Genomic DNA, 23,179 nt, shown 5'->3' on the forward strand with positions numbered 1-23,179 from the left:
CAACAGCGTAGATCTTCCATTTTTTAAAAGTTTTTAAAAATGTCAGCAACTTGTTACAAGTTTTAAGAGTAGAATTTTTGCACATACATTTTTAAAACTTATCCTCAAGCTGCTTCAGGCGGCGGGCAAGATGGCAGATGTGCAGACTGAGCGTGCCTACGGAGAGCAACCAACCATCTTTCACATTAAGAAGAGGGTCCTGCTTGGAGAAACTGGCAAGGAGAAGCTCCGCAATACTACAAAAACATTGGTTTGGGCTTCCAGATGTCCAGAAGGCCATTGAGGGCACCTATATTGACAAGAGACGCCCCTTTACTGGTAATGTCTCCATCCGAGGGCGGATTCTGTTGGTGTGGTGACCAAGATGAAGACGCAGAGGACCATTGTCATCCGCCGAGACTACCTCCACTACCCCCAAAGGTACAACCTCTTTGAGAACATCCACAAGCACATATCCGTGCACCTGTCCCCCTGCTGCAGGGATGTCCAGATCGGTGACAATGTCACAGTGGGCGAGTGCCAGCCCTTGAGCAAGACTGTGCATTTCAACGTGCCCAAAGTCACAAAGGCTGCTGGCACCAAGAAGCAATTCCAGAAGTTCTGAGACTAGACATCTGCCCATACCGCCCCCTTCCCCCGCAAATAATTTCCCAATTAAAAAAAAACCAACCTATCCTCAAATATTTTTTTTTCAGGCTCCTACAATTTTTTAAAAAAACTTCATAGTCCAACTGTTTGTTGCTAGTATAAAGAAGTAGAATCAATTTTTGTGTATTGACCTTTTATCCTACAATCTTGCCAGATTGACTTGTTAGCTTGAGTAGATTTTTTTTGCCACCTGCTTAGGGTTTTTAACGGCATGATTATGGCATGTTTTATTAAAGCATAACATGGGCCATCACCTTTCCAGCTCCTGAAATCAATTTCCACATTTCTCTGTCCAGCTGTTAAGCCAATGCTCTGTACTCTCTTTTAGGTGTTTGTTACAATAGCACTTCACTTTCAGGAACCGATGTCCATATTAGTTGGGATAGCTTAGCTGCTAGAATAAACAACCCTAAAATTTCAGAGTCTCGCATATAATAAAAATACTCTTAACGCTAGGGAACAAAATGAGGGTTGCTGGAGGGGAGGGGGGTGGGGGGATGGGTAACTGGGGGATGGGCATTAAGGAGGGCACGTGATGGAATGAGCACTGGGTGTTCCATGTAACTGACGAATCACTAAATTCTACCCCTGAAGTAATAATACACTGTATGTTAACTAACTTGAATTGAAATAGAACAAAAAAAAAATAACTCTATAAGACCATAAAAATATATAATAAAAATACTTATTTCTTGCTCTTTTGTGGTTTTGTCCCGTGTGGGTTTATTAGGAGGCCACCAAGTCATTCTGTCCTGGGCTGCTTCTGTCTGGTGGCCCGACCATGCTCCAGGCCCTCAGAGTCCTTCAGGATCTTCCACATCTGGCCAGAAATTGAGGGAAGAGAGGGTGGATATACGTGTGACCGTTTTTTAGGGCCCCGTTCTGGTCATATTTATCTGTCAAGCAAGCTAGGACATATAATCTAGCTGTGGGTCCAGCAAGAGGAGGACATGGCTTTGGGGAATATGCAGCCAGTCTTTACCACATGTAGTATTATCCCCATTTTACAGATACGAAAACTGAGGCTCGAGAGATGAAGGGATTTCCCAGCTTTTAGGGTCGTGAACAACAGTGCCTGGAACTGAGCCCAAGTATGGCGGACTCCCAAGCTCCCGAAACACTGTCAATACTGCCTTCTCTCCTACTGCCTCCCTCCCTGGCACCTGTGTTGGCTTTCTTTTCTTTTTTCATTTTTTAAAAAATGTTATTTTTATTTTTTTATTCTTTCTCAAGTCTTTATTTAAACTCCAGTTAGTTAACTTACAGTGTAATACTAGTTTCAGCTGTAGAATTCGGTGACGCGTCCCTTCCAGGCACCACCCGGAGCTCCAGGCCTGTGCTATCTTAAGACGGTGATGTTTCTTTTCCCGCCCAGCACGGCTTCCTCCAAACATCCGTGTTTCCCTTCTGGTTCTGGCACAGTGGGTACTCTGTGCTCTCCCGAGCAGCCCAGTCCACAGGCTTAGTCTGCAATGGGTAAGGATCCTGAGAGCCACTGCAATAAAACGTAAGACATTGAAACAGAGCATAAAAAGACACAAAAGCAGATGTCAAGTGGTTTCTTTCCAAGAGTTCCTATACTCCAGTGTTGTTTTAGACGCCCTGTCAAACCCAGGTGTCCCAGGAGAAAGGACTGCAGGGATCCTATACGTTGGCACGTGTAAAACGACAGTTAAAACCTGGACTTAGACGGTCTCACAATACAGGCTGTCCAGCTCCTCGCTGTTTCTTCCCTATGGAGTGGGGATTAGGGTTGTTGCTGGGCAGTGGGTTTTTTCCATCTTCAAGTGGTGCCAGACCACTTGAATAACGGAATTAGATCTTCTAAGGGAGATCTGCTGGAGGAAACAGATCTCCCAAGAGGAGCTTTGTGTGGCCCAAGTGGGACAGTGTGCGAGGTGTGGTGGGGGGGGGTCCCAAGGCGTCTGCTTTAAAGCTCAGTACGGGGGCGTCTGGGTGGCTCAGTTGGTTAAGTGTCTGCCTTCAGCTCAGGTCCCAGGGTCCTGGGATCGAGCCCAGCATCGGGGTCCTTGCTCAGTGGCAAGTCTGCTCCTCCCTCTCCCTCCGTGATCTCTCTCGCTCACAGTGTCTGTCTCAAATAAATAAAATCTTAAGAAAAAAAAAATAAAGCTCAGTACTGACAGAAAGGAGGGACTGAACAGGAAGTTCAGAGGTCATGAGGTCATGAGGTCACCATCCCATCAGTGTTACATTTATACTTTGAATTTAGTATATTCTCTGCTTTTCCACGTATTTAATATTTGCATAGGCTTAAATATTCTAGGGACTAGTTAGAAAATAGGTAAGTCAGACTCACAACATACATACACCTGGTTCTTGGACCAGGCTCCTGGGCGTGACCTCCATGGGCTGTGATCCCTGGTGGCGCATTTACAATTTAAAAACTACATATGCTGGAAGAGTTCTGAAGTTCTGTCCTAATCTTCTTCGTGGATTTTTATGTAATTTGAATCTTGGCTGAGTTGAACTGAACCAAGTTCACGTATTGGCAGCATTTAGGGTTTTGTTGGTATTATCTGAATTCTGGGAGACCCGGAATTCAAAGGAAAGGTAGGTTGAAGGGGCAAGAAAATGGGTTGAGTAATTTGCTGATTTAGCCAAGTATTTGACTACTTGTGCCTGGCATTGTAATAGAAGCTCCAGAAACAGAGAGGAAAGGCAGCCTTACCTGCAAGGGTTTTGTGGAGAGGGGACATCAGGAAAGAAATGCAGACAGTACAGCATAGTGAGAACTATGCACAAGGGGTTGGGAATGGGGACGAGGGACACCGACCTTGTCAGGAGGGTGAGGACAGGAGAGAGAGAGAGGGGCACAGGCTGCTTCTCACGGGGCATCGCGTGAGAAAAGCATGAAGGTCCAAAGCAGGGATGCTTGGCAGGAAAGAGCTCTCTCTGCACAGGAAGAAAGCCTGAAGATGGAGGCAGATGGGCTTGTGGGAGGGAGTGGGGGTTGAGGGGCTCTGCAGACCTGGATTTCTCTGGGTTACTCTGCCCAGGAGGGGGGCCCCAGTCAAGGGCACAGGGAGCGTGGGAGGTTTCTGATTAGCCAGAGGGAGCTGATGAGCACAGACGGCCAGCTGAGGTCCAACAGCTTTCCGGGGGTCTTCTCCAGCAGCTCGGGAGCTTGGGTGTAGGAGCAGAGACGTGGATGGTAGGACGGGTCCAGCAAGCAGGTGTGGCAGAAGCAAGGTGGCAGGAAGCTGAGGGTACAGGTGAGAAGGTGGGTGCAGTTTAGGCTGCTTGTGAGCTTGTGACACCAGGAGGCGCAGATAACGGGGCCGGGAGCCGGGTGGTCCTGAGGCCCCGGAATCCTGGCAATGGAAGGCAGGCTAAGAGCGCTGGGCGAGGACACTGGCTCCCTGTGCGTTGCTGGTGGGAATGCAGAATGGTGCAGTCACTGGGATACGTTTGGTGGTTCCTCAAAAAGTTAGAAATTTCCAGATAATCCAGCAATTCCACTCCTAGGTATGTATCCAAAAGAACTGAAAGCAGGGATTCGTATTTCCGTACCAATGCCCACGGCAGCATTATTCACAAAATCCAAATACACACACACACACAAAACCTCAACACAAAACAAGAGATGGATGGATAAACAAAATGTGGTACTTACATCTAATGGGATGTTATTCAGTCTTAAAAAGGAAGGAGATTCTGATACACGCTACAAAATCGATGACCTTTGAGAACACTGGTACGTGCAAGAAGCCAGGGTAAACAAGCAAAGGACAAATGCTGTAGGATCCCACTTCCACGAGGTACACAGAGACGGAAAATAGAAGGCTGGGTGTCAGGGCCTTGCGGGGGGTGGCGCGGAGGGGAACGGGAGTTATTGTACAGAGCTTCTGTTTGGGATGATGAAAGTTCTAGAAACAGCCGGTGGTGAGGACCGCCCAACAGACGAGGTGGGCCCTCCGTGTGAGGCTCTCTCTACAGCCATCCACAGTCATCTGGGCGGACCGTAGGTGCGGTGGGGGGTTATGAACGCGTTCAGGGGTATTAAACGATTTCTGAAGGGTGAGGTAACTCCCCGAGGGTGTTACTTGTAACAGTATCCTCTGTAGTCTTATAGAACTAGTCTGGTTCCAGAAGAAATAAGCATGCCAGGCCAAGTGTACAGTGATTCCAAACAGTTTAATGTAATTCCAAGACAAAGTGTGATTACATTTCTACACATATACAATATGCATATGTGAGTTTACAAATTTTAATTAATAACTCGTTTCACCTCAGAGACCGAAAAAATGATCAAAAAGAAACTGTGAGTAACAAGCTATAACATAGTTCACCACAACGGGACCCCCCTTTCTCACCCTACAGTTAGTAATATTACAATTAAAATAACTATATTCTTCTATAATTTTTTTCTGTTAAAATCATCTCATAAATTTACAATGCTATTATTAGTTTCCAAGACTAATATAAATTCACTCCATTTTTCTACAACGAAAATGATTATTAATTTAGAAGCACACGACATCATGATGAAAAACACAAGCATTTTAGTAGCAAGGACTTGATCAGTTAGGAATTATTTTTCTTGTAAAACATTCTAAAGCCAAGTAAAATATCCATTCTTATAACATACCTATAATATGAGACTAAGGAATAGGTTACATATAGGTCTACAACACATTGGTTTGCTTTTTAAAAAAAGTAGACATTTATAAATAAAAAAGAAAAGAGGGACAATTCACGTAGGAAAAAGAGGTACACGAGAAAATACTGTTGCACGCAATAATTTTCACAAAGATTAACATGGATTAACACTTTTCATTACAGAAACCGTACAGTGAAGGAACACAACAGACCGGGGCTTTCATAGGGCTATTGAGCTGAGATGACCTGGTGGAGGAAGATGTAGGCAAGGTGACCTTGGGGAGGGAGCCATGTTCCTTGGACTGGTGACCAATCATCACCGGGTCTCCTCTTCCCGGCTCTCATTCTGGGGAGTGAGTCTTTCTATCCAGTGTCCGGAATTCATGGGCAGTTGAAAGGTAAACATTTCTACAGATCTGTTCTCGTTCCATCCTAATGGATCCCGCTTTTGGAAACGCGATATAGTATCAGAGGCTGCAGCTCAATACATGTGGTCAACGCAAAATGGGATGGAAAATTCCAGTCGTTCTGATTTGCTGCCCCCCTCACTCATCGTGCCCTGGAGGCTGGGGACCCAGAGAGCGCGGCGGCCCCCCTCAGGGCCACCTGCCTCCACTGTGGTGAGGTGGGTGACGAGAAACCGGCGCCGTGCCTCAGGCCCACACAGGGAAGGCGCAGCCTGGGGCCGGCCCGGGCTCGTCTATGCCGCCAACGCTGCCTGACTTCTGAAAGCTCCTCTTTCTCCTCATCCGTAAAGCTATACTTCTCCTATCAGAAATTTGGTTTGATATATATATACACTAACATATATATCAACATCTCTATCTATACAGTGATTCTACTAAACTAGAAAGTCTGCTGCCCCAAAGTAGGACTTCCTGGTCTACTTCATTTGGTTAAAAAATGCACACAGAGGATGAGGAGATGCTTTGGGGGCCAGTAATGATTGTGCCCTGGAAAAGCCACGGAAGACAGCTTTAAATGAGCAGTAACACAAATGTGGGAGGGAGCATGAAAGGGTGGGGGGAAACCCCGAGGCGGAGGCAGCGCCCACGGGGGTGTCTGCTTGGAAGTGAGGAGCGGCGAGTGGGGTGGGGGACGCTTCATGTTCCATTCAGGAGTCACAGAAAGCTACAAAGGATGGGCATGGTCAAGTCACTTTCCACTTCCCAAGTTCTTCCTTATAACCTGAGCCGAAAACTATTAAAATAATAATAATAATAATAATAATTAATAATAATAATAATAATGAAAATACTAATGATAAATCCGTTGCCCCTTCCACCGAGCAGGTGAGTATCTAACAGGGAGGCAAGATCACTGCTCACAAGGCCAAGTGGGTCCTTCTTCCTGGCTCCTGAGAGCGTCCTGGGAGTCCTAGGCGCCTGCGTGTGGGGCTGTGGTGGCAGTGGGGTGGAGGCGGGGGTGGCCCCGAGACACTGACCTGGACAAGGAGTGGGGAGGACGCACCAGGAGAGACCTGTGTGGAGCGTTAAAAGGACACTAGAGGGAGCAAGTTTCAGATTCAGCGTTATTTACTTTTTTTTTTTTTGAAGCTAATTTCTATGCTTCTAGTTTTTAAACATATGGTTAAGCCCCAAAGACAATGACATAAAACTAATTTGGTGAGTTTCAAACAAAGGAAAAGACCAAATAGAGGGAAAGCAGGAGTATTATTAGCAAAGGCGAGATAAAAAAAAAAAAATTTTACCCTAACATTTCTTACAAGAACCTGTCATGAGAACATACGGTCCACAGAGGTCACAGGGAACACGCGAATGCATTCAAAGGAACACACACTAACAGTTCCCTGGTCCCAGGTGTTCTGCAGTCTGCAAGGTCCTATCTGCTGATGGAAGAATGCCTTTTACCACAGCGGGTCCTCTGCACTTGGGTTGTGGTACAAGAGAAAACAAGAAACAAACCAAAACTCTTAGGGAAACCAGCATGTTCTGGCCTGTTTCTAAAAGACAGTGGGGCCCACTCTCTGAAGTGTCACAGTGACCATCTCTACTTCAAGGGGTCTCAATGACCCACGCCCCTCCCCCAGCTGCCCCTAGGTTCCCCAGCCCTACCCCTGCTCAGCAGCACTTACAGTCTCTAGGGAGCAATCTAGTTTCCCCCTTCCCATCGACCTAGGCTTCAAATCTGAGTTTGACAGAGTAAAAAAGTAAACACATCCTTTTGCATTTATTTTGTTCTAAAGGAGAAAAGGAATTAGTGACAGCAGGTATATGGAAAGCCCAGCTGATGAATGCGGGCATAGGGACGTGTGACTCCCCCCCTGCAAAACACCAATCAGAATATTGCCAGGGGCCCAGAAACAGCAGCTGCACACCTTCAGGGCCGCCTGAATCCCAGTGTCTTCTACTGCCTGGTGACTGGAAGTCAGTGGATCGATAGAAATTAAACATTCAAATCAAGACAAAATCAACGAACCAGGTATCTGTTCTCTCTGCCTCTTCCACGATGTCAAAGAGAAGGCCTCTTTGGAGACAAATGTTGTTACAACATGGCATGAGGTCTTCACATCTGGCCCAGGCTATGGACTCACCCCTTCCCACTCAATCCAAAAATCCGTTCACATTCTCTCGCGTTCACATGGAAACCAGTAAGTAACGTGGAGGGAAACGCTCGTGTTGGGCTACACAACAGTATGGGTAGAAAACACCTGCCTTGGAGGGGCATGGCCTCCAACTAAAGAGGCGATCGTTGGGGTTTGAAGATGTCAGTTATAAACAGAAATTTTCTTTAAAAAGTACCAGTTTAAATGTAAACTATAAAACACTTTAACTATAAAACGTAGCCAGAAATATGCTTAAGTATCCACAGTCAGTTACTTAGTTTATGCATTTAAAATGTGGCTCTCTCGATATCTTAGAAGGCTAACAGCATTTTACAGTAGCTAAAAACATATATACTTAACATGTGCATTTGAATATCACATTTCATTACAACACACAAAGAATAATCTCTTCCTTGGTTTAATTTTTGTTGTAAAGATCAGCTATTTTCAGAATTCACTTAAGCAACAATGACCAGGGTGTGCATTAATCATTATTTTCAGCCCACACAGAGTTCATAGTCTTTTAAATCCCAAGATCAAGCTGGCTACATGATTTCAAAAAAGGCTAAAACCAGGATGAATGCCCACATTTGAGGTAATTATTGCCATTAGGTCACAGTTTGTGTAAGATAATGTATCTAAAACCTTCTTTAAAAAAATCTTTAGGTGTTCTGTCAGAATTCCAGAATACCTATTGAAACCAACCAGGATCTCAAATTCTGACTAGTTGGGTTTGCTTCCAATGGAGTCAAAGTTCTAGAAGGTTCTAGAACTTGTGTAAACTACCTAAGAATTTAGGCAAACAAGCCTGGAGCCAGTCAGTAAAGAAGTTTTTTTTTTTTTTCCCCCTTAAATAAAAAAGAAACAAAAAACCCACCCAAGACAACTGAGAAGATGTTTCATAACACATGATAATAGTTTTCTAAAAAATTAAAAATCTCACCCTAAAGCATTTCTAAATTCATGTCACCTTTCAACCAAATTAAAAATGCTTCTGTATTACTATTAATCTCATACTGCGGCAAGAGACTCTCCTTCCTTATACCCTAAAAATTGGCTGATTTTTCTGTTTACATAACTGTGCTTTCCATTTCTTTGAGAAAGTTATCTTCAAAGAAACCCTTATTTGGTTCCTCTAAGAGTCATCTTGTTTTTCTCTCCTTCTCCATTTTTTTTTTTTTTTTTTACACAAAGAAAAAAGTTCCTGGACACCAGACCCACACACGGTATTTACAAATTTGGTGTGAATCCCGCATCTGGTTCTACCCAGAGCTGAAGAGTGGATCAATTATAGAGACCAGAGTTGTCATGATATTTATCAGTGCAGTAAAAAATAGCATTTTAAAAAAAATATATACCTTTAGTATTGCCTTTCTAGAATTAACTATAAGCAAGAAAAAATTTATTTTTTTTTAAAAGAAGAAAAGAACACTTTTTTCTTCACTCGTAAGTTTGTTGTAGCAGCACTACTAAAGCTAGTTGGTACACTGGAAAGGAATCTAAAATGAATTCTACTATGAGTCAAAAGAAACCCCGTAAGATTTTCTCTAAAAGTCCAACGAATTCTGCCCCTTCTGCTTGCATCCAATTCAGGGCTCCCTCTTCATTCAGACCTTCTGCTGGGTTGCACGCGCAGGGCAGGGATGGCAAGGGGTGACATTCCTTCAAGGCTTTTCTTTGCGCGCGCGTGTGCACGCGCGCGCACACAGACACACAGACACACAGACACAGACACAGACACACACATCGGAGGTGGCCGAGGAGGCTGGTGGCTGTGAGCTCGGTCCTGGAGCTGGGCAGACCCAGGTTCAAGGCCCGGCTCCCTCACTAGCCGTGTGACCCTGGCATGTCACCAGCTCTCCAAGCCACATGCCTCATCTGGAAAGGGATGAAGGGGGCCCCTTTCATAGCGTTATTATGAAGACTAAAGGAAACAAGAGAACCAATAAGCAATTTTTAGCACAGTGTTTGGCACACAGTAAACAGAAGTCTCATTAGATGGTTTGTCAGAAAACAGGAAGCCACTCATTGCTGTTAATTAAAAAAGCAGAACGAAATGGTATCTCAGTGAAGTCCCGATTAACAAAAATTTCACTAGGAACTTGGGAGATTTTGGACCACCATTGTTCTTCCTTTGCTTCAACGCGTGCTTTCTCAGAGCATCAGCTTCCTACGGTTCAATAGGGCAGCGATGAGGGCTCCAGGGGATAAGCTCACTGGGGGCTTGGCCTGGGGCCCTGCGCACTGAAAGCATTCAGCACGTGCCGGCTCCTACCTACTTCCTCGAGGGACGCTGCAAGCTTTAACAAATGGGAGACCGTGGACAGGCTGCTCGATAGTCGAGGGTAGGGGCCCGCAAAGACTTGTGGGGAACGAGGAAGATCTCTGAGAAGGGGTGCTCTGCAGGAGGGACCCTTCTCTGTAAATGCTCACTGCGTCTCAAAGGGCCAACTGGCTTGGAGCTGGCTTTCCTGAACTTCTGGAAGCTGCGAGAAAGATGTGAGAGACCTCTGCTACCTTAGGCCACTCTAGTGCACAAGGGCGCCAAAAGCCTTTGGAAGGTTTCTTTTGCGTTTAATCTTCAATTCTCTAGTAGCCCGACTGAGATTTGACGGAGTCTAGTCTGTGGAGATTCGGAGTGACAGTCCTAAGGCATCAACGTGGAAAAGTACACTGACACGCCCAGTGCAGCTCCCGCGTGCATCTGACCCCCCAACGCAGCTGAACTTCCGGGCCCAGGGTCCGCTTCGGTCCATACCCGGCGTTATAGGATACAAGTTAAGCCCACGTACTCATGCGGTGCCTCCAGCTTCCCAACAGCAGCATTTACAGTTACTAATCTCCACTCCTCTTAAAAAAAATGGATACAGTTTGAAATAAATGCAATTAAAAAAAAAATACAAGTCAGGAGAGAGGACAGAGAGACAAGTGGAATCACATCACTGATGATGTCCTTATTGCCCGGAAAGGAAAGAGAGGAATGCCATTTTGTCCCCATGTGGAGGCGTCTTTGAGAAGGGCTCTTTGGCTAAAGAAAGAACAGTTGCACCTTCCTTCCTAATTTGGTAAGGACAGCTCTGGCCTGCTCAATTTTGAGGCTTCCCCGTCTGAAATCTGTGAGACACATCAGGAAGAGAACAGCATGCAAAGTGCTTCCGGGGCTGGAATGTTTCCTGGCAAAATGGCTCAGGCTGGCGTCGTGAGATCCCAGGCCAGGCCTGCGGAAAGAGTCCTCGCCTCCCTGCTGAATTCCCTCTGCTACCCGAGGGCACCTCGTTATCTTCTTTCTGTGATCGGTCCAACAGCTCCTGGGCAGGCCAGCAGGGGCCCCATCCCCTACCCTGGCCCCAGCACCCGAGACGGCCTGGGATGAAAGCTGGGGCCAGCTCATGCACACACCTTGTTTCACCAACCACAACCCGTCAGCAGTAGCTCCTTAAGCCTCCTCATCTCCTTCCTCCAGTTTCCAAGAAAGTCTGCTCCACTCACACACACACACTCACACAACCCAAATCCTCCACCACAAGCTTGTTCAAAAATGAGTGTTTGCACTTCCAGAGACCTGGTCAAGGGAAATCGGCCTCTTAGCAGCTGTGCTCATCTCCCCCGCCCGTCCTTACATCCAACAACCTGGTGTTTGGGCGGGTTGAGTCGTCCAGGGTGAAGAGGGCAAGGCCAGCTGGCTCCCCCAGCCTGCAAGCCACTCACCGCCAGTAAGGCCAGAATGCAAATACAGTCGAGGAGACAACCGTTGGTTTGCCTCAACCCTTCCTTGCCCTCTGAACTCCATCAACCACGTGCGCCACTTCACAGTATTAACTGGCATGAAGCCTCAGACTCTCCCACCCGTCGGCCTGCTCACCCCTTCCCTTGGAAACAGCCAGAACGTCATGAACGAGGCACTAAGTGCAGAGACATGGGTGCGCACGCCCAGATGGGTCAGCAAGAACCCACTGGGCAGAAGCACATTCCCCTAGACTTCCTGAGGCTACAAGTACATGGTTCTCCTTGACCTGTCCTTTTCAATCTTCCCCTCTTCAGCGTTGCTATGCTTCTTCATCTAGAGACAGTTGAAGAACAGATGATGCTCTAGGTCATTCGTGGTCTCAACAAGGACGAGGCCGGCATCCTTCTACTTGAGAGCTTGGTCCTAGGGATGGGCAGGCTTTGATTCGCCCGATTTGCCAGGGTGACTCAGAGCTGGAGGAAGGGACAGGAGATGTGGGCACGTGCTAATGAGCGCACAAGAAGCCTGGCCTCTCACACGGGGTCTTCTGATCCTGCAGCTCTGTGCTGGGGACTGGAAGAGGAGGGTGGGTGGGGACGAAGGGAGGATGCACTCCTGTTTGCTGGGCACCACCAGGACTAGGCACAGCCTGGCATTGCCCTCGGTAAGCTTCAGCAAAACCAGCATTTCCACCCAAGGCCCGAATTTCTGGGTTTGGTGGGCAATGTGTGGGCACCTCAAGCCAATTTTAAAAAGCCAATCACACACAAGGCAGCGTGCACCAAGTCTTCGAGGCCGCGCTGTGCCCCTCTGTTGGCTAATGCTTTCAGAGGGGCCCTGCCCGCAATGTCAGAGGAGCTGCTTGACCTTGTCAGCGTTCCTCTGGCCTCTTACCGTCCCTCTACCTTTTTTTGGCTCCTAGTTCTATCCCTAGAATTGCGTGCTGAGAAGAGGTACTGGGGAGGAAGGGGGAAGAGACCGGAGAAGTGGGCAGTATGGTCAGTGAGTGGAAGGAGGGCAGGTGAGGCTGAAATTCCCCACGGGAAGGTACCACCTGCCTAGGACCCCTACGTCTGCTCATTCCAGCCAGTGGCTTCTAGGAGGGGACAACCGTCTCTGCACTGAAGGAGATAGGCCACACTCCTGGTGCAACGAAGGGAAAAGGAAGGACACGTGGGGCAGCTCTGGGCTGAAGGGCTTTCTTTTGCATGACAGGTCAGGATCAGATGTGAGGCAGGCCAAGAATCTAGTTAGCAGATTCCAGAAGCACGGAGAACACAGGGAATGTGGGAAAGAACCATAGCTAAGGGTTGGGCCCTGGAGACGCCACCTCGGAACTCCTCCCAGGCCACTGAGACTCTAGGAAAATAGGATGTTGATGGTGACCGTGTTGTCAAGAGTCCAATCTGGCCTGCACACAGAAAAGGCCTTGATTCTTCTTCAAACTTTTGTTCTGTGGTGGGTCTTTCTTGACAGCTCTTTGTGGACTAGAGATGACAGAAACAATTTTCCTAATTTCTGGGTCCTTCCTTTTTTTTTTGTTTTTTTTTGTTTAACAAAACTGGACATCTGCATGTCCTTCCTGCCTACTCATACACTCACAGATATAATAAAATAAGTTTAAATATTAAAGAGAAAACACAAACATACTGGGAATAAATGTGCATTTAAAACCCCAGCTAAAATATCAACATGATGATAATGATAATCATTACAATGGTAATAACCAAAATAATTAGTACAATAATATCTTTATGAGCAGCATGGAACTTTCATTCCTGATCTGGAAGAAAACAAAGAAAATACCAGGTGAAAGAATAAGGGACTTCCAACTTAAGTAGACAAAAGCAATTTTCTTTAAAATGGAAGGCTATGTTGTCTTTTCCCATAGGAGATCACATCTAGGTGGGGCTGGGAGTCAGCTGTGTGAGGGAATCTGTATGCTGCCAGCAAGGCCAACGCGGTCTCGTTTGCAGCCAAGACTTCTGTCACTGGTCAGGAGATGTGATGGGGCTCTGCTGTCATTTGGCTGCTGCCAAGTCAGGAACAGGTGGATTTTCCAGGCTGGCACGGCTCTGAGAGGGCTCTGGCTCATGTGTCCTCCAAAGACTTTTCTCCCCCACTCTCTCTGGACTGGCCATTTTCCCATGGTCTTGGAGAGATGGCCCTTCCCCACGTCCCGATAAAAGAGTATTGATCAATTGATCAGCCGGTGGGTCCACGAGGAGAGTGTCTTGCCCTGGGGCTAACGTCTCACAGGCTCACCGGCTGGGGACCTGTGGGCTGCCTGAGTGTGTACCTCCAGTGGGTCCTGGTGTCCTTCCTTCCAGCCTCAGGCCTGGACTAAGTTGGTTCCAGTTCGAGGACCTATGTCTTCCTAAGATGAGTAGAATTCATGGTTGGGGAGGGGGAATTTCCAGAGTTATTTCACATTTCACAGCTAACAGCTAAGGTAACGGCTTGGCTATGTCACTGAATTAGGCTGGATATCACTATAAAACCACTGTTCACAGTAGATGGTTACGGGAAACTGCAGGAGGCGGGGGGCATGGGGACAAACTGCCGAAACTGGGAGCCATCTCTTTGCACCTTAGAAACCTGGCTTTGGGATCAGTTAGGACTCAGCATCAAGAATCAAACAGTTAGGGCCACCCTTCTAAGCCCCATCTAAGACCAGATAGAGTCTCCCAACATTCGTGTACTCAAGAGTAATTTTATTATGAATGGAGATACCCCTACTCCACCCCACCCCCAGCAGTGTTCAAAGCCTGAGAAAACTTCCAGAATGTATCAATGGTGCAAAGAGGGCAAAGGGCAAATTTCTTTGGAAACTTAAGTGCCCACAGGAGTGTTCCAAAGTGCAATGCAAGACCCCCTGGCTACCCTCATAAATGTCCCTCCGACCTTCTGCCCATCAGACCCCTCTAAAACCAAAGAACAAAATCGAGTCTTGGGTAGGCCTGGTAATGTGAGGAAAGATGCAGCAGCAAACAAAAGATGGTTGTCTACAGAGGGAAGGATCTGGCAAAACTGTCAGAACAATACACAGCTGGTGGAACGAGAGAGACGGGCAGGGCTGTGCATGAGCGTGGGGTGCGTGTGAGGGCCTGAGGCTGGGTCCACCTCGTAGACAGCAGGAAGGCCGTGCCAGGCCCAGAGGCTGCAAGGGGCCTCCTCTCCTCTGTCCTTCCATATTAGGAAGGAGACAGCCGCCTGACAAGGCCAACATTCCCACAACACAGATGGGACCTCTGTTCCCACAAATGGTAAGACCGCACCCCCCCGCCCCCAGGCAGAACCGGAGGCAGAGTGCGGTAAGGGTGCAGGGTGGGGAGTCTCTCTTGCTCTTGGTCTCCAAAGTAAAAGTCAGATTTGTCCACCCACCCATCCATCTCCTACAGCTCTCTCAAGATCCCTGGGCTCCCTTCCCCGTCCCTGCCAGCTCCCTGATGCCCCTCTGCTAGCAGATAGCTCAAAAAAGACAACAGGTATTAAAATAAAATAAAATTAAATTAAAATTAAAAAAAAAAACAAGGAAAGACCAGAGTAAATGTTACAACAGCACAAAAGAAGAGCTGAGATGATGTGACTCGCCTCAGTCAGCTTCTTGGAGTACCATGGAAGTAAACCCTCACACCGCGTCTGTGGGTCGGTAAGGCACTAGGAGGGACCGGTGTCAAATCAAGGATGCGAGAGCCGTGATGGCGGCGCCGAAGGACACACAGCGAGGGTGGCATCCGCGCTCACACTCGCACACACTCGTTCACGCTCGCACACCTGGACCACCATACTGGTTACATGCCTATGTTCTATCACTTTTTTTTTTTGTGCAATTACATTGAGGAATAGTCTATTGGTATCACTGGAGTTGAACACAAAGTAGAAAACAGGGGTGCTGACTGCTACATTCTACTAGGGTGTCGGCGACGACCGCTAGCCCTATGCTACGTGACTAGGGATTGATTCAAAGAGAAAATAAATCTTCAGGAAAAGAAAAAAAAAACCTAAAGTTTGCAACACACATTATTAATGACGCTGGAGGAGTAACATTGCTTAGGGATTTATCCAGAGTGCTCAGGAAGAGAAACTGCGCCCTCTTGGGGGGCTTCCTTCAGCCTGGCCACCCCCCCCCATCAGTCCTGACACGTGGCAGAACTGGGCTTGGCCAACCCCACACCACCCCCCAAAATCAGCCTCCCTCAGGCCACGGCCTGACCTTCTAGAGGGCTGCTGACCCTTTAGAGTTCTGGAAAAATCCCTAATTCTTATGTTCCATAATTAAAAATCTATTGGATTTCCATTTCAGGTGTCCCCGACAGCAAATTCTTAAATGTCACTTGCCGTCATATGAAAATAATCTTTGAGAAGTTCATAGATAAAGTTCTTCAAAAACTGGGGCCCCCCACTTCCAGAATCTTCTGTTGCTCTCTTCTTCTCCTTTCCAGTTTGGTGCAGAATGGGTTCGTGAGCTGTGTTTTTTTGTTACTGACGTTTTCTTTTTTTTCTTTTTCTTTTTTAAAATAAAAAGCATAGATTTCCCCCTCCTCAATCCCTTCTTTTTTAAAATGTTCTCTTCTCTGCCCTAAGTCCCCCCACCTCCTAGTTCAAGTTTCATTTGTGTCGGTCCCTGCCCCCTGCCCCCCCTGCCCTGTTGCATTGTTTGTGTGCCGCATCTTCAGTATAAAAAGCCCAGCTCCCACCTTGCCCCTCCTCCCTCCTCCCCTCTGGCCATCCTCCCTCCCCTCCCCTCCCCTTCCAGTGTTTATATGTAAGGGTACTGGTTGACCTTGGCGGGGCTCAGTGGGTATCCAGTGTAGACGGTGGAGGCTGGAGAGGCGCTGATGTAGGTCTGGTGGGCAAACTGGGCTGGATACTGACTCGGGTGGATGGTGGGCGAGGGCAGGACCCGGGGGCCCATGCTCACGGGGACCTGGTGGACGATGCTGGCCGGGTAGGCAGTGTGCTGCACGGTGTGACGTGCCGAGCCTTGGGAGGCCACCAGGTGGGCCACGGTGCCGGTGGAGCCCAAGGCCGCGGGCGCCGTGTAGGTGTAGAGGTGGGGCTGGGTGGGGAGGTGGGCTGCTGCGGCAGCGGCGGCCAGGTGGGGGTGCACAGTGCCATGGCTGGGGCTGTTGTGCGGGAAGGAGTACGGGGCCTGAGCCATCGTGGGAGTGATGTAGGCCTGCTGCCGGCGGTGGCTCCCGGCGCGCTCTGCGGTGATGTGCTGCTGAGCCTGGAGAAGGAGAAGCACCAGGAGAGGGCTGCATTGGGGGCCAGACACATGGGAGGAGAGAAAGGAGAGGAACAGGACAGGAGGGGGAGGAGGGAGAAGTGGGAGGGAGGAGGGAGAGGAGGAGAAGAGAGAGAAGTGAGGAGGGGAAGGACAGTGAGGAGGGGAGGAGGGAGGAGGAAGAAGTGGGAGGGAGAAGGGAAGGGGAGGAGGGGGAAGTAGGGAGGGAGGAGGGAAAGAGAGAGAAGTGAGAAGGGGGTAAGAGAGGAAAGGGTGGAAGGTGGGGGGAGGACCGGGCAGTGGGGAGGCGGGGGAGGAGAGGAGGGAAGGAGGCCAGAAGCCGCAGGAGTGGGGGAAGATGCCCCCCTGGTAGGCTGGGAAAGCAACAGTAGCCTGGACTGAGAAAGGAAAGCTTTCCCAAGTCCCTGGAGTCCCTGGCTGGATGACACACAGATCAAACCAGCTTGAAAAGGTAACAGATAGGATGTCTCCTAAGGGCCTACAGCAGCTGTGAAGTGTCAGAGGAGCCCCCCTCTTTGAGTGACAACTGCTTTCTCCCTCACTGTGAAATCTTGTTCTCTGAAATCCTAGGCTCCTGCAAACTTCGCTGTTTGAAGTTATATTGGTACAAATGAAAGAGCCCTCTCTTCCAGAGAACCGGAGTCGTGACGACACAGAGACGCGGCCTCAGTTTACCAAGTGCACCGCTTCAGACAAGGGATTTTGGAACACAAGCTCCCCATTTATTTCACTTCCATGGCTTCTGAGGAAACAGGCCCCCAAGTCCACTTTGCATTTCAGACCTGACGCAGACCCTGTACCCACAGGCCGCTGTGCCAAGGAGACCCTGCTTCATTTAAAATTCCACCTCAACGCCACCCGCCTTCTCCAAATCCTCTCTTGCCCTCGGTCTGGGTTCCCTGTGTGTGGCCTGGCCTCCCTCATGGCAATGAACCAGTCAGCCCAACGATGTCAGCCTGCAGGTACTCCCTGGGCGTCCTGGTCTGACGGGGCCAGGACACTGTGTCACAGCCTCTGCCAGTCTGAAAGAGCAAGATGTGGGCCATCCTATTTTTAAGCTTTGGCACTGTGCCACTGAGTGCCTTGTGACATTAGACAACTGATTTTACTTGGAGCCAGCTCTTTGTGACCCAGGCAAACCAACGTCCCCGGGGTAACCCATGGCAGCAAGAAGTCGGAGGTCCCTCAGGACCCGTCCGGCCGCTAGGGGGCTGCGGCCCTGTGAGCTGGGCAAGGGCCGGCTGCGGCCCCCTGCTTGGAAGCTGAGGCCAGGAGGGGACTGCAGAGATTGGGGTACTTTGCAGGCTGGTGAGGCACGGTCAGGTGGCACTCACCTGGCTGAGATTGAGAGGCTGCTGCTGCTGGAAATGCGGTCCTGGCCGCTGCTGCCGGTAGGCGATGGCTCCGGACGAGCTCCCTGAAGAGTGACCGCTGGTGGAGGTCACGTTGCTGGAGGACTTGGACTTGTAGGACGAGTGCTGACTGGTGTTAACTGTGTGGGGAAGAGCCAGGGGTCACAGAGCGGTCACAGGTCCTCCACTGCCCAGAAGACCCTGCCCCTCTAGGCAATAAGGGTGGTCTTCCAAGAAGGGGCATGTTCCTAAGACCAGCCCATCAAAATCAGCCTCATCTCCCTGAGACCCAGGGAGAGTCTGCCCGGGCTCTGGACTCAACACCGCGCTTTGGCCTGTCCCACCGGTTGGGAGAAAGTGCCAGCTTGCTGGACTTTAAGATTCTGGTCTGGGGACACTGAAAAGCACAAGGAGGGTCTAACGGAAGAAAGGAGGAGAGGTCTCTGGAGCTCTCTGTGCCTGTCCAGGGCTGCAGTGGGGGCTGTCTGCCGAGATTCAGAGACGCAGAGATAAGCAGGGTACAGATAATGGGGCCTGAGAAAAAGGACCACACATGTCCTGAGGAAAAAACAACCCACGATTGCCCGTAAAATGGTCAAGGCCGGGGTAGAGGGCGCTAAGTATGAATGAGGCACACATCGCAACGTGCAGGCCCTTGACGTAACTGGGTTGGATCAATTCTATTACAAATCCCAGGGTGATGAAATCAAAGTCAAAGAGGACACGGCTGGGGCCGGCAAGAGAGAACACTGATTAACTGCTCAGGGAGAGAAACATGAAGAGTGAAGGTCTGGGAAACCGGACATTTGGGAATGGGAGTCTGGGGTGCACACTGAAGGCCACGGGGAGCCTCCCTGCCCCACAGGCAGCAGCCCCCCTCCAGGAAAGGGAGAGCTGTCTCACTGGGGAGGGAGCCAGTGGGTCCTCACAGAGACCCCCAATCTGACCGTGCACTGCACTTGGGGGTCTTCCTATCCACTAAATTAGAACTCTATGGGGGGTGCCTGGGAATCTGTATTAGCAACAAGCACCCCAGGAGAGAAGCCCGCCAGGCCCTGGTGTAGGGAGCTGTGCAAAAGCCAAACCCAGTCAGAATCTCAAAGGTCCCCTGAAACCTGGAGGATGCAGGGATTTGGGGGACCCACTGCCAGGTAAGAGACGGAGAAATGCAAATGTGGGCTATCGGCAGAGCTTTGGGGTCTCCCCTTCACTCAGCCACGGTGCTACTGGGATGGAGCCAGAGTCCTTGCTGCTCGGTAGCAGGTCACAAACTGTGCCTGCTGTCTGGGCCCCAGCTGGGGATGCTGTCCCTCTGCTCCCATTGGGCATCAGCATCAGCTCTCTGGGCATTCTGTGGTCATTATATTTGAGGAGAAAGCCTGAGCTCAGGTACCAACAGCCTGAGTATGCAAGAGGTTAGGAGTTTTAGATGAAATGGTGTCACAGAGCCCAGCACGTGCCTGCTACTGCCACTGTGGGGACAGGGCATGGGGACTGGGTCAGAGCACGGAGCCCCCAAAGAAGGGAGGGGGTCCTGCAGGGGACCAAGAGACGAAGAGAAGCACTTCCTCCTGCTGAGATGAATACAGTACCAAGGGCAGCCGAAGGCAAGAGCTGAAGATCAAGCTCCTGAGGTGTGGCTTGGAGCCACGAGGGACAGTCTCAGACCAGGCCCTGCCCGGCTACTCTCAAAGATCCGCCAGCCTGGCTACAGCCCTTGGCTCCCAGGGTACCCCCAGTGGTCCCGTCTGCAGTGGGAGGGTGCTTCAGAGTATGGGTGGGCTGGGAAGCCAGACTCCTGTGAGGTCCAGCTGCGTGGCCTTGGTCGAGTTAGTTAACCTCTCTATGCTTCCATTTTCACATCTGGGAAACTGGGAGGATAATGATAACGACATAGAGGGTCGTCCTGAGGTTTATACGAGTTAACATATGTGGAACGCTTCATTATCTGTCACATGTTACGCTCTTAAAAGCGTTAGCTGTGTTAGCTATTGGTAACACAGGTATTGAGCCCTGTCCCCTGGCTAAAGCTCATGCTCAAGGAACAGGTGTCCACTCCAAGCTGGGACAACCAAGTCCTGTCTCCTGGAAATGGGAAACTAGGAGCCTGGGAGTCGCTGGGTCAGGGTGAAGCAGTGTTCCAGGAGGCAGGCGTTGGGCTGCCAGTGGCCCAGGTCCCGGGAATTCTGGCTCCTGCCCAGCCTGGGATGTGGTTGTTGAACTTTTCCCTCAGCCTTCTTAATTCCTTCCAATAAATTCTGTGTCTTAAGGCAGTGTAGAGTTCATTCTGTTGCCTTCCAAAAGAATCTCAACTAACCCAGGAGACCTGAGAAGGTGATGTGAGAAATCCCCCAGGCTCCTTCCCGAGGAGGGGTGAGTTCTGTGAGAAACAGACTGTGGCCTGCTCGTCATTCATCCTGACCCGAGCCCAGTCAGGATGGGCTGGGAGCTCCAGCTGGGGTGGGGGTAGGGGGTGGCGCTAAACCTGGTCACACCTTGGCCTCTCTAGGCCAACTGAGCACCAGGACACCGAGGAAGCCTGCTTTTCTCATTTTTCTGAGCCTAGAATGATTTTGTAGCGGATGGTATATATCAGTGTTGAGAAACACCACAGGCTGGGGATGAGCAGGCACCAGAATGAAGTTCTTTCCCGCCTCTTACCTGTCACCAGAAAGACTGCAGCATGTCCTCAGAGGGGAAGATAAATCTCTCTTTATGGCGGAAAATTATACCACGGGGTTCCCCAGAGACAGCAGCACTTGGCTGCTTTAGAACCAGTAGTCTTACTGCAGAGAATGACTTTCCCCCCCTTCTCTTTTCGGGCAGAAATATCCCTCAGAGACGCTCAGCTGTTCAGATATCACGCAGTTCTTGCGGAAAGGCAGTGGGGTAAGCGCTCAGAACTGCCCCTGCCCACGCGCATCGGGCTGATGGTGGAAGTGGTTAATGTAACTTGAAAGTCGTGAAATGTGGGTTCCACAGAGCTGCCCTCTCTTGCCTTTGTGGTTTCCAGACACAACACTGCTGTTACGCTAGCAAAGCCGGCCCTCAGTCTCTCTGCCTGTCTTCACTAGGGTTGGACTAGTTGGTCTTAAAGTTTCAGTAGCTCTCCTCAAAACTGTGTCACCGTCCACGGAATGGCACCAGCACCAAAGGCTGACAAAACTCCAAGCTGGAAGATTTCTAACCTGTGGAAATCTGGCCACTCTCTCATGCTGATTTAAAAGGCCAAGAAAAATTTAGCACCAGCCACCCTTAAAAAAAGTAATTCCTAGATGACCTCAAGATCTATCTCGAGCCAATTCTTATAAACCATTATCCATATTTTAAAGAGGTAGTTACTGTTACAGAGTTCCTCCAAAGTGTCTCGGAACAGGGCATTCCTGATATAACAAAGCTCATGGTCTCATGCTGTGGGTCTCAATTCCTGATCTAAAATCCTTGGAGTCACATATTTTTGAAATTCAGAGTTTCAGATTTTAGAAAGGTTCGGTATATTAGGTTACCCCCAGCAGAGCCTTGGGCACCACCTTGTAATCAAAGCCAGGAAGGTTTCTGCTCCAAAACCCAGGGATATTTTCTAAGCAGCACAAATGACTATGATAAAGAGACTGTGAACAGCCCCTTGCTAATTCAGGTCGGGCTTCACCACCACCGAGTTTGGTGTAAACTTAAAAATTGGATTTCGGATGGTTTTTTTTTTTTTTTTTTAACTTTTTATAAAAATTATTTGAGAGAATGTACACATGAGCACGAGTGAGCGGGGGGAGGGGCAGAGGGAGAAGCAGACTCTCCACTGAGCAGGGAGCCCCATGGGAGATCATGACCTGAGCCCAAGGCAGATGCTTAACGGACTGAGCCACCCAGGTGCCCCAGTTTTTGGAGTTTTTAAGATCGCAGATGAGGAAGGACTATCTCCTCTTTCTGCGCAACAAAAGGGCCGGGCTTCCTTAAGGGTTTAGACAATAGTCTTGAGACCTTTACTGTTAATTAAGGAGAGCCCTTCACACCAAGCTATGTGCATCACAGGCTACAATCTTTTTTTTTTTAAGATTTTATTTTTTTAAGTCACCTCTACACCCAAAGTGGGGCTCGAACTCACAACACCGAGATCAAGAGTCGCATGCTTTTCCGACTGAGCCAGCCAGGCGGCCCCTTGCAGGCTGCAATTTAAGCCAGCACGTGTAGGGCTTCTTGAGGACTTGAGGGTATGTGGCAACAGAGACTAAAAGGGTCAATTTTCGGACCCCAAGTTTGCAAATGTTATCTTTTCCTGATCGGATTCACCAGCACTAGCATCCATTGGTTTCCTTTCCCATCTTCTCTCTCATATCCACGTGTCTCCCATTGCTTCTCACTCTCTGGGAAGTTAAAATGGTGCACCGCCTGAGGCATGAAAACTGACCGGCTCCTGAGGGATGGACAGTCCCTTGCTAGGCAAACCAGGCCATCTTCATTAAGAAACACTGAAGGCTGTCCAGTCTTATCTTATTCAGGCTTTGGAAACTCCCTACTCTACCCATCCATTCACGAAACAAAATTCAGAGGTGAGGAGGCTGTCACAGGGAAGCCAGTTCTGACAGAGGTGAATCGGCCTGGCCACCTGGCTGATGACAAGGAGTGGCTCCCTCATGAGGGGACAAGGCAGTGTCCCCACTTATTGGATGAGTTGCACCTGTAGCTCCGAGGTTTTGACACACATATTCAAAGTACTTCAACGGGGACACAACATATAACATGACAGAAATGATATCCTTTGCCAATATTTAAACTTAAAAATGTGTGATGGATATCGTTTTAAACAATTACTTAAGGGACGTATGAGCAGAAAAGTAAGAGGGCCGCTGCTCTAAGGAGTCTTGTCTCCTGGGTGAACAACTTTGTTTGCCTTACAGGTTCCTTTGGTTCTAGAGAGTGTTTCTTCCTGCCAAGGTTTCTACTAAAACTCTTGGCTGGGTAGAGAAAGAGAGTTCTGGAAAGAGGCCGTTGTGTCCCACACTATGTGGGCTGGCCTA

At 49.1% G+C, this 23,179-nt stretch overlaps 1 protein-coding gene and 1 pseudogene across 3 annotated transcripts in view; one reads left to right on the forward strand and one right to left on the reverse strand.

The window, feature by feature from the left end:
• The first annotated feature begins 130 nt into the window (after positions 1 to 130).
• Positions 131 to 629, forward strand: LOC113266594 (40S ribosomal protein S11-like; annotated as a pseudogene).
• Positions 630 to 4,784: 4,155 nt separating this feature from the next.
• Positions 4,785 to 23,179, reverse strand: part of HIPK2 (homeodomain interacting protein kinase 2) — a 184,148-nt gene continuing 165,753 nt past the window's right edge. For 2 of the 3 annotated variants that reach the window (XM_026512021.4, XM_026512011.4), the window contains exons 14-15: positions 18,147 to 18,304; positions 4,785 to 16,794 (exon numbers count right to left, since the gene is read on the reverse strand). In XM_026512021.4, the coding sequence (XP_026367806.1) occupies positions 16,324 to 16,794; positions 18,147 to 18,304 (629 nt within the window). In that variant the 3' untranslated portion in view covers positions 4,785 to 16,323. Of the gene's footprint in view, positions 16,795 to 17,512; positions 17,835 to 18,146; positions 18,305 to 23,179 lie in introns of those variants that run through there. The other variant, XM_026512029.4, reaches the window with a different exon arrangement.

This window comes from Ursus arctos, unplaced genomic scaffold (assembly GCF_023065955.2).
Source record: "Ursus arctos isolate Adak ecotype North America unplaced genomic scaffold, UrsArc2.0 scaffold_3, whole genome shotgun sequence".
NCBI lineage: Eukaryota > Metazoa > Chordata > Mammalia > Carnivora > Ursidae > Ursus > Ursus arctos.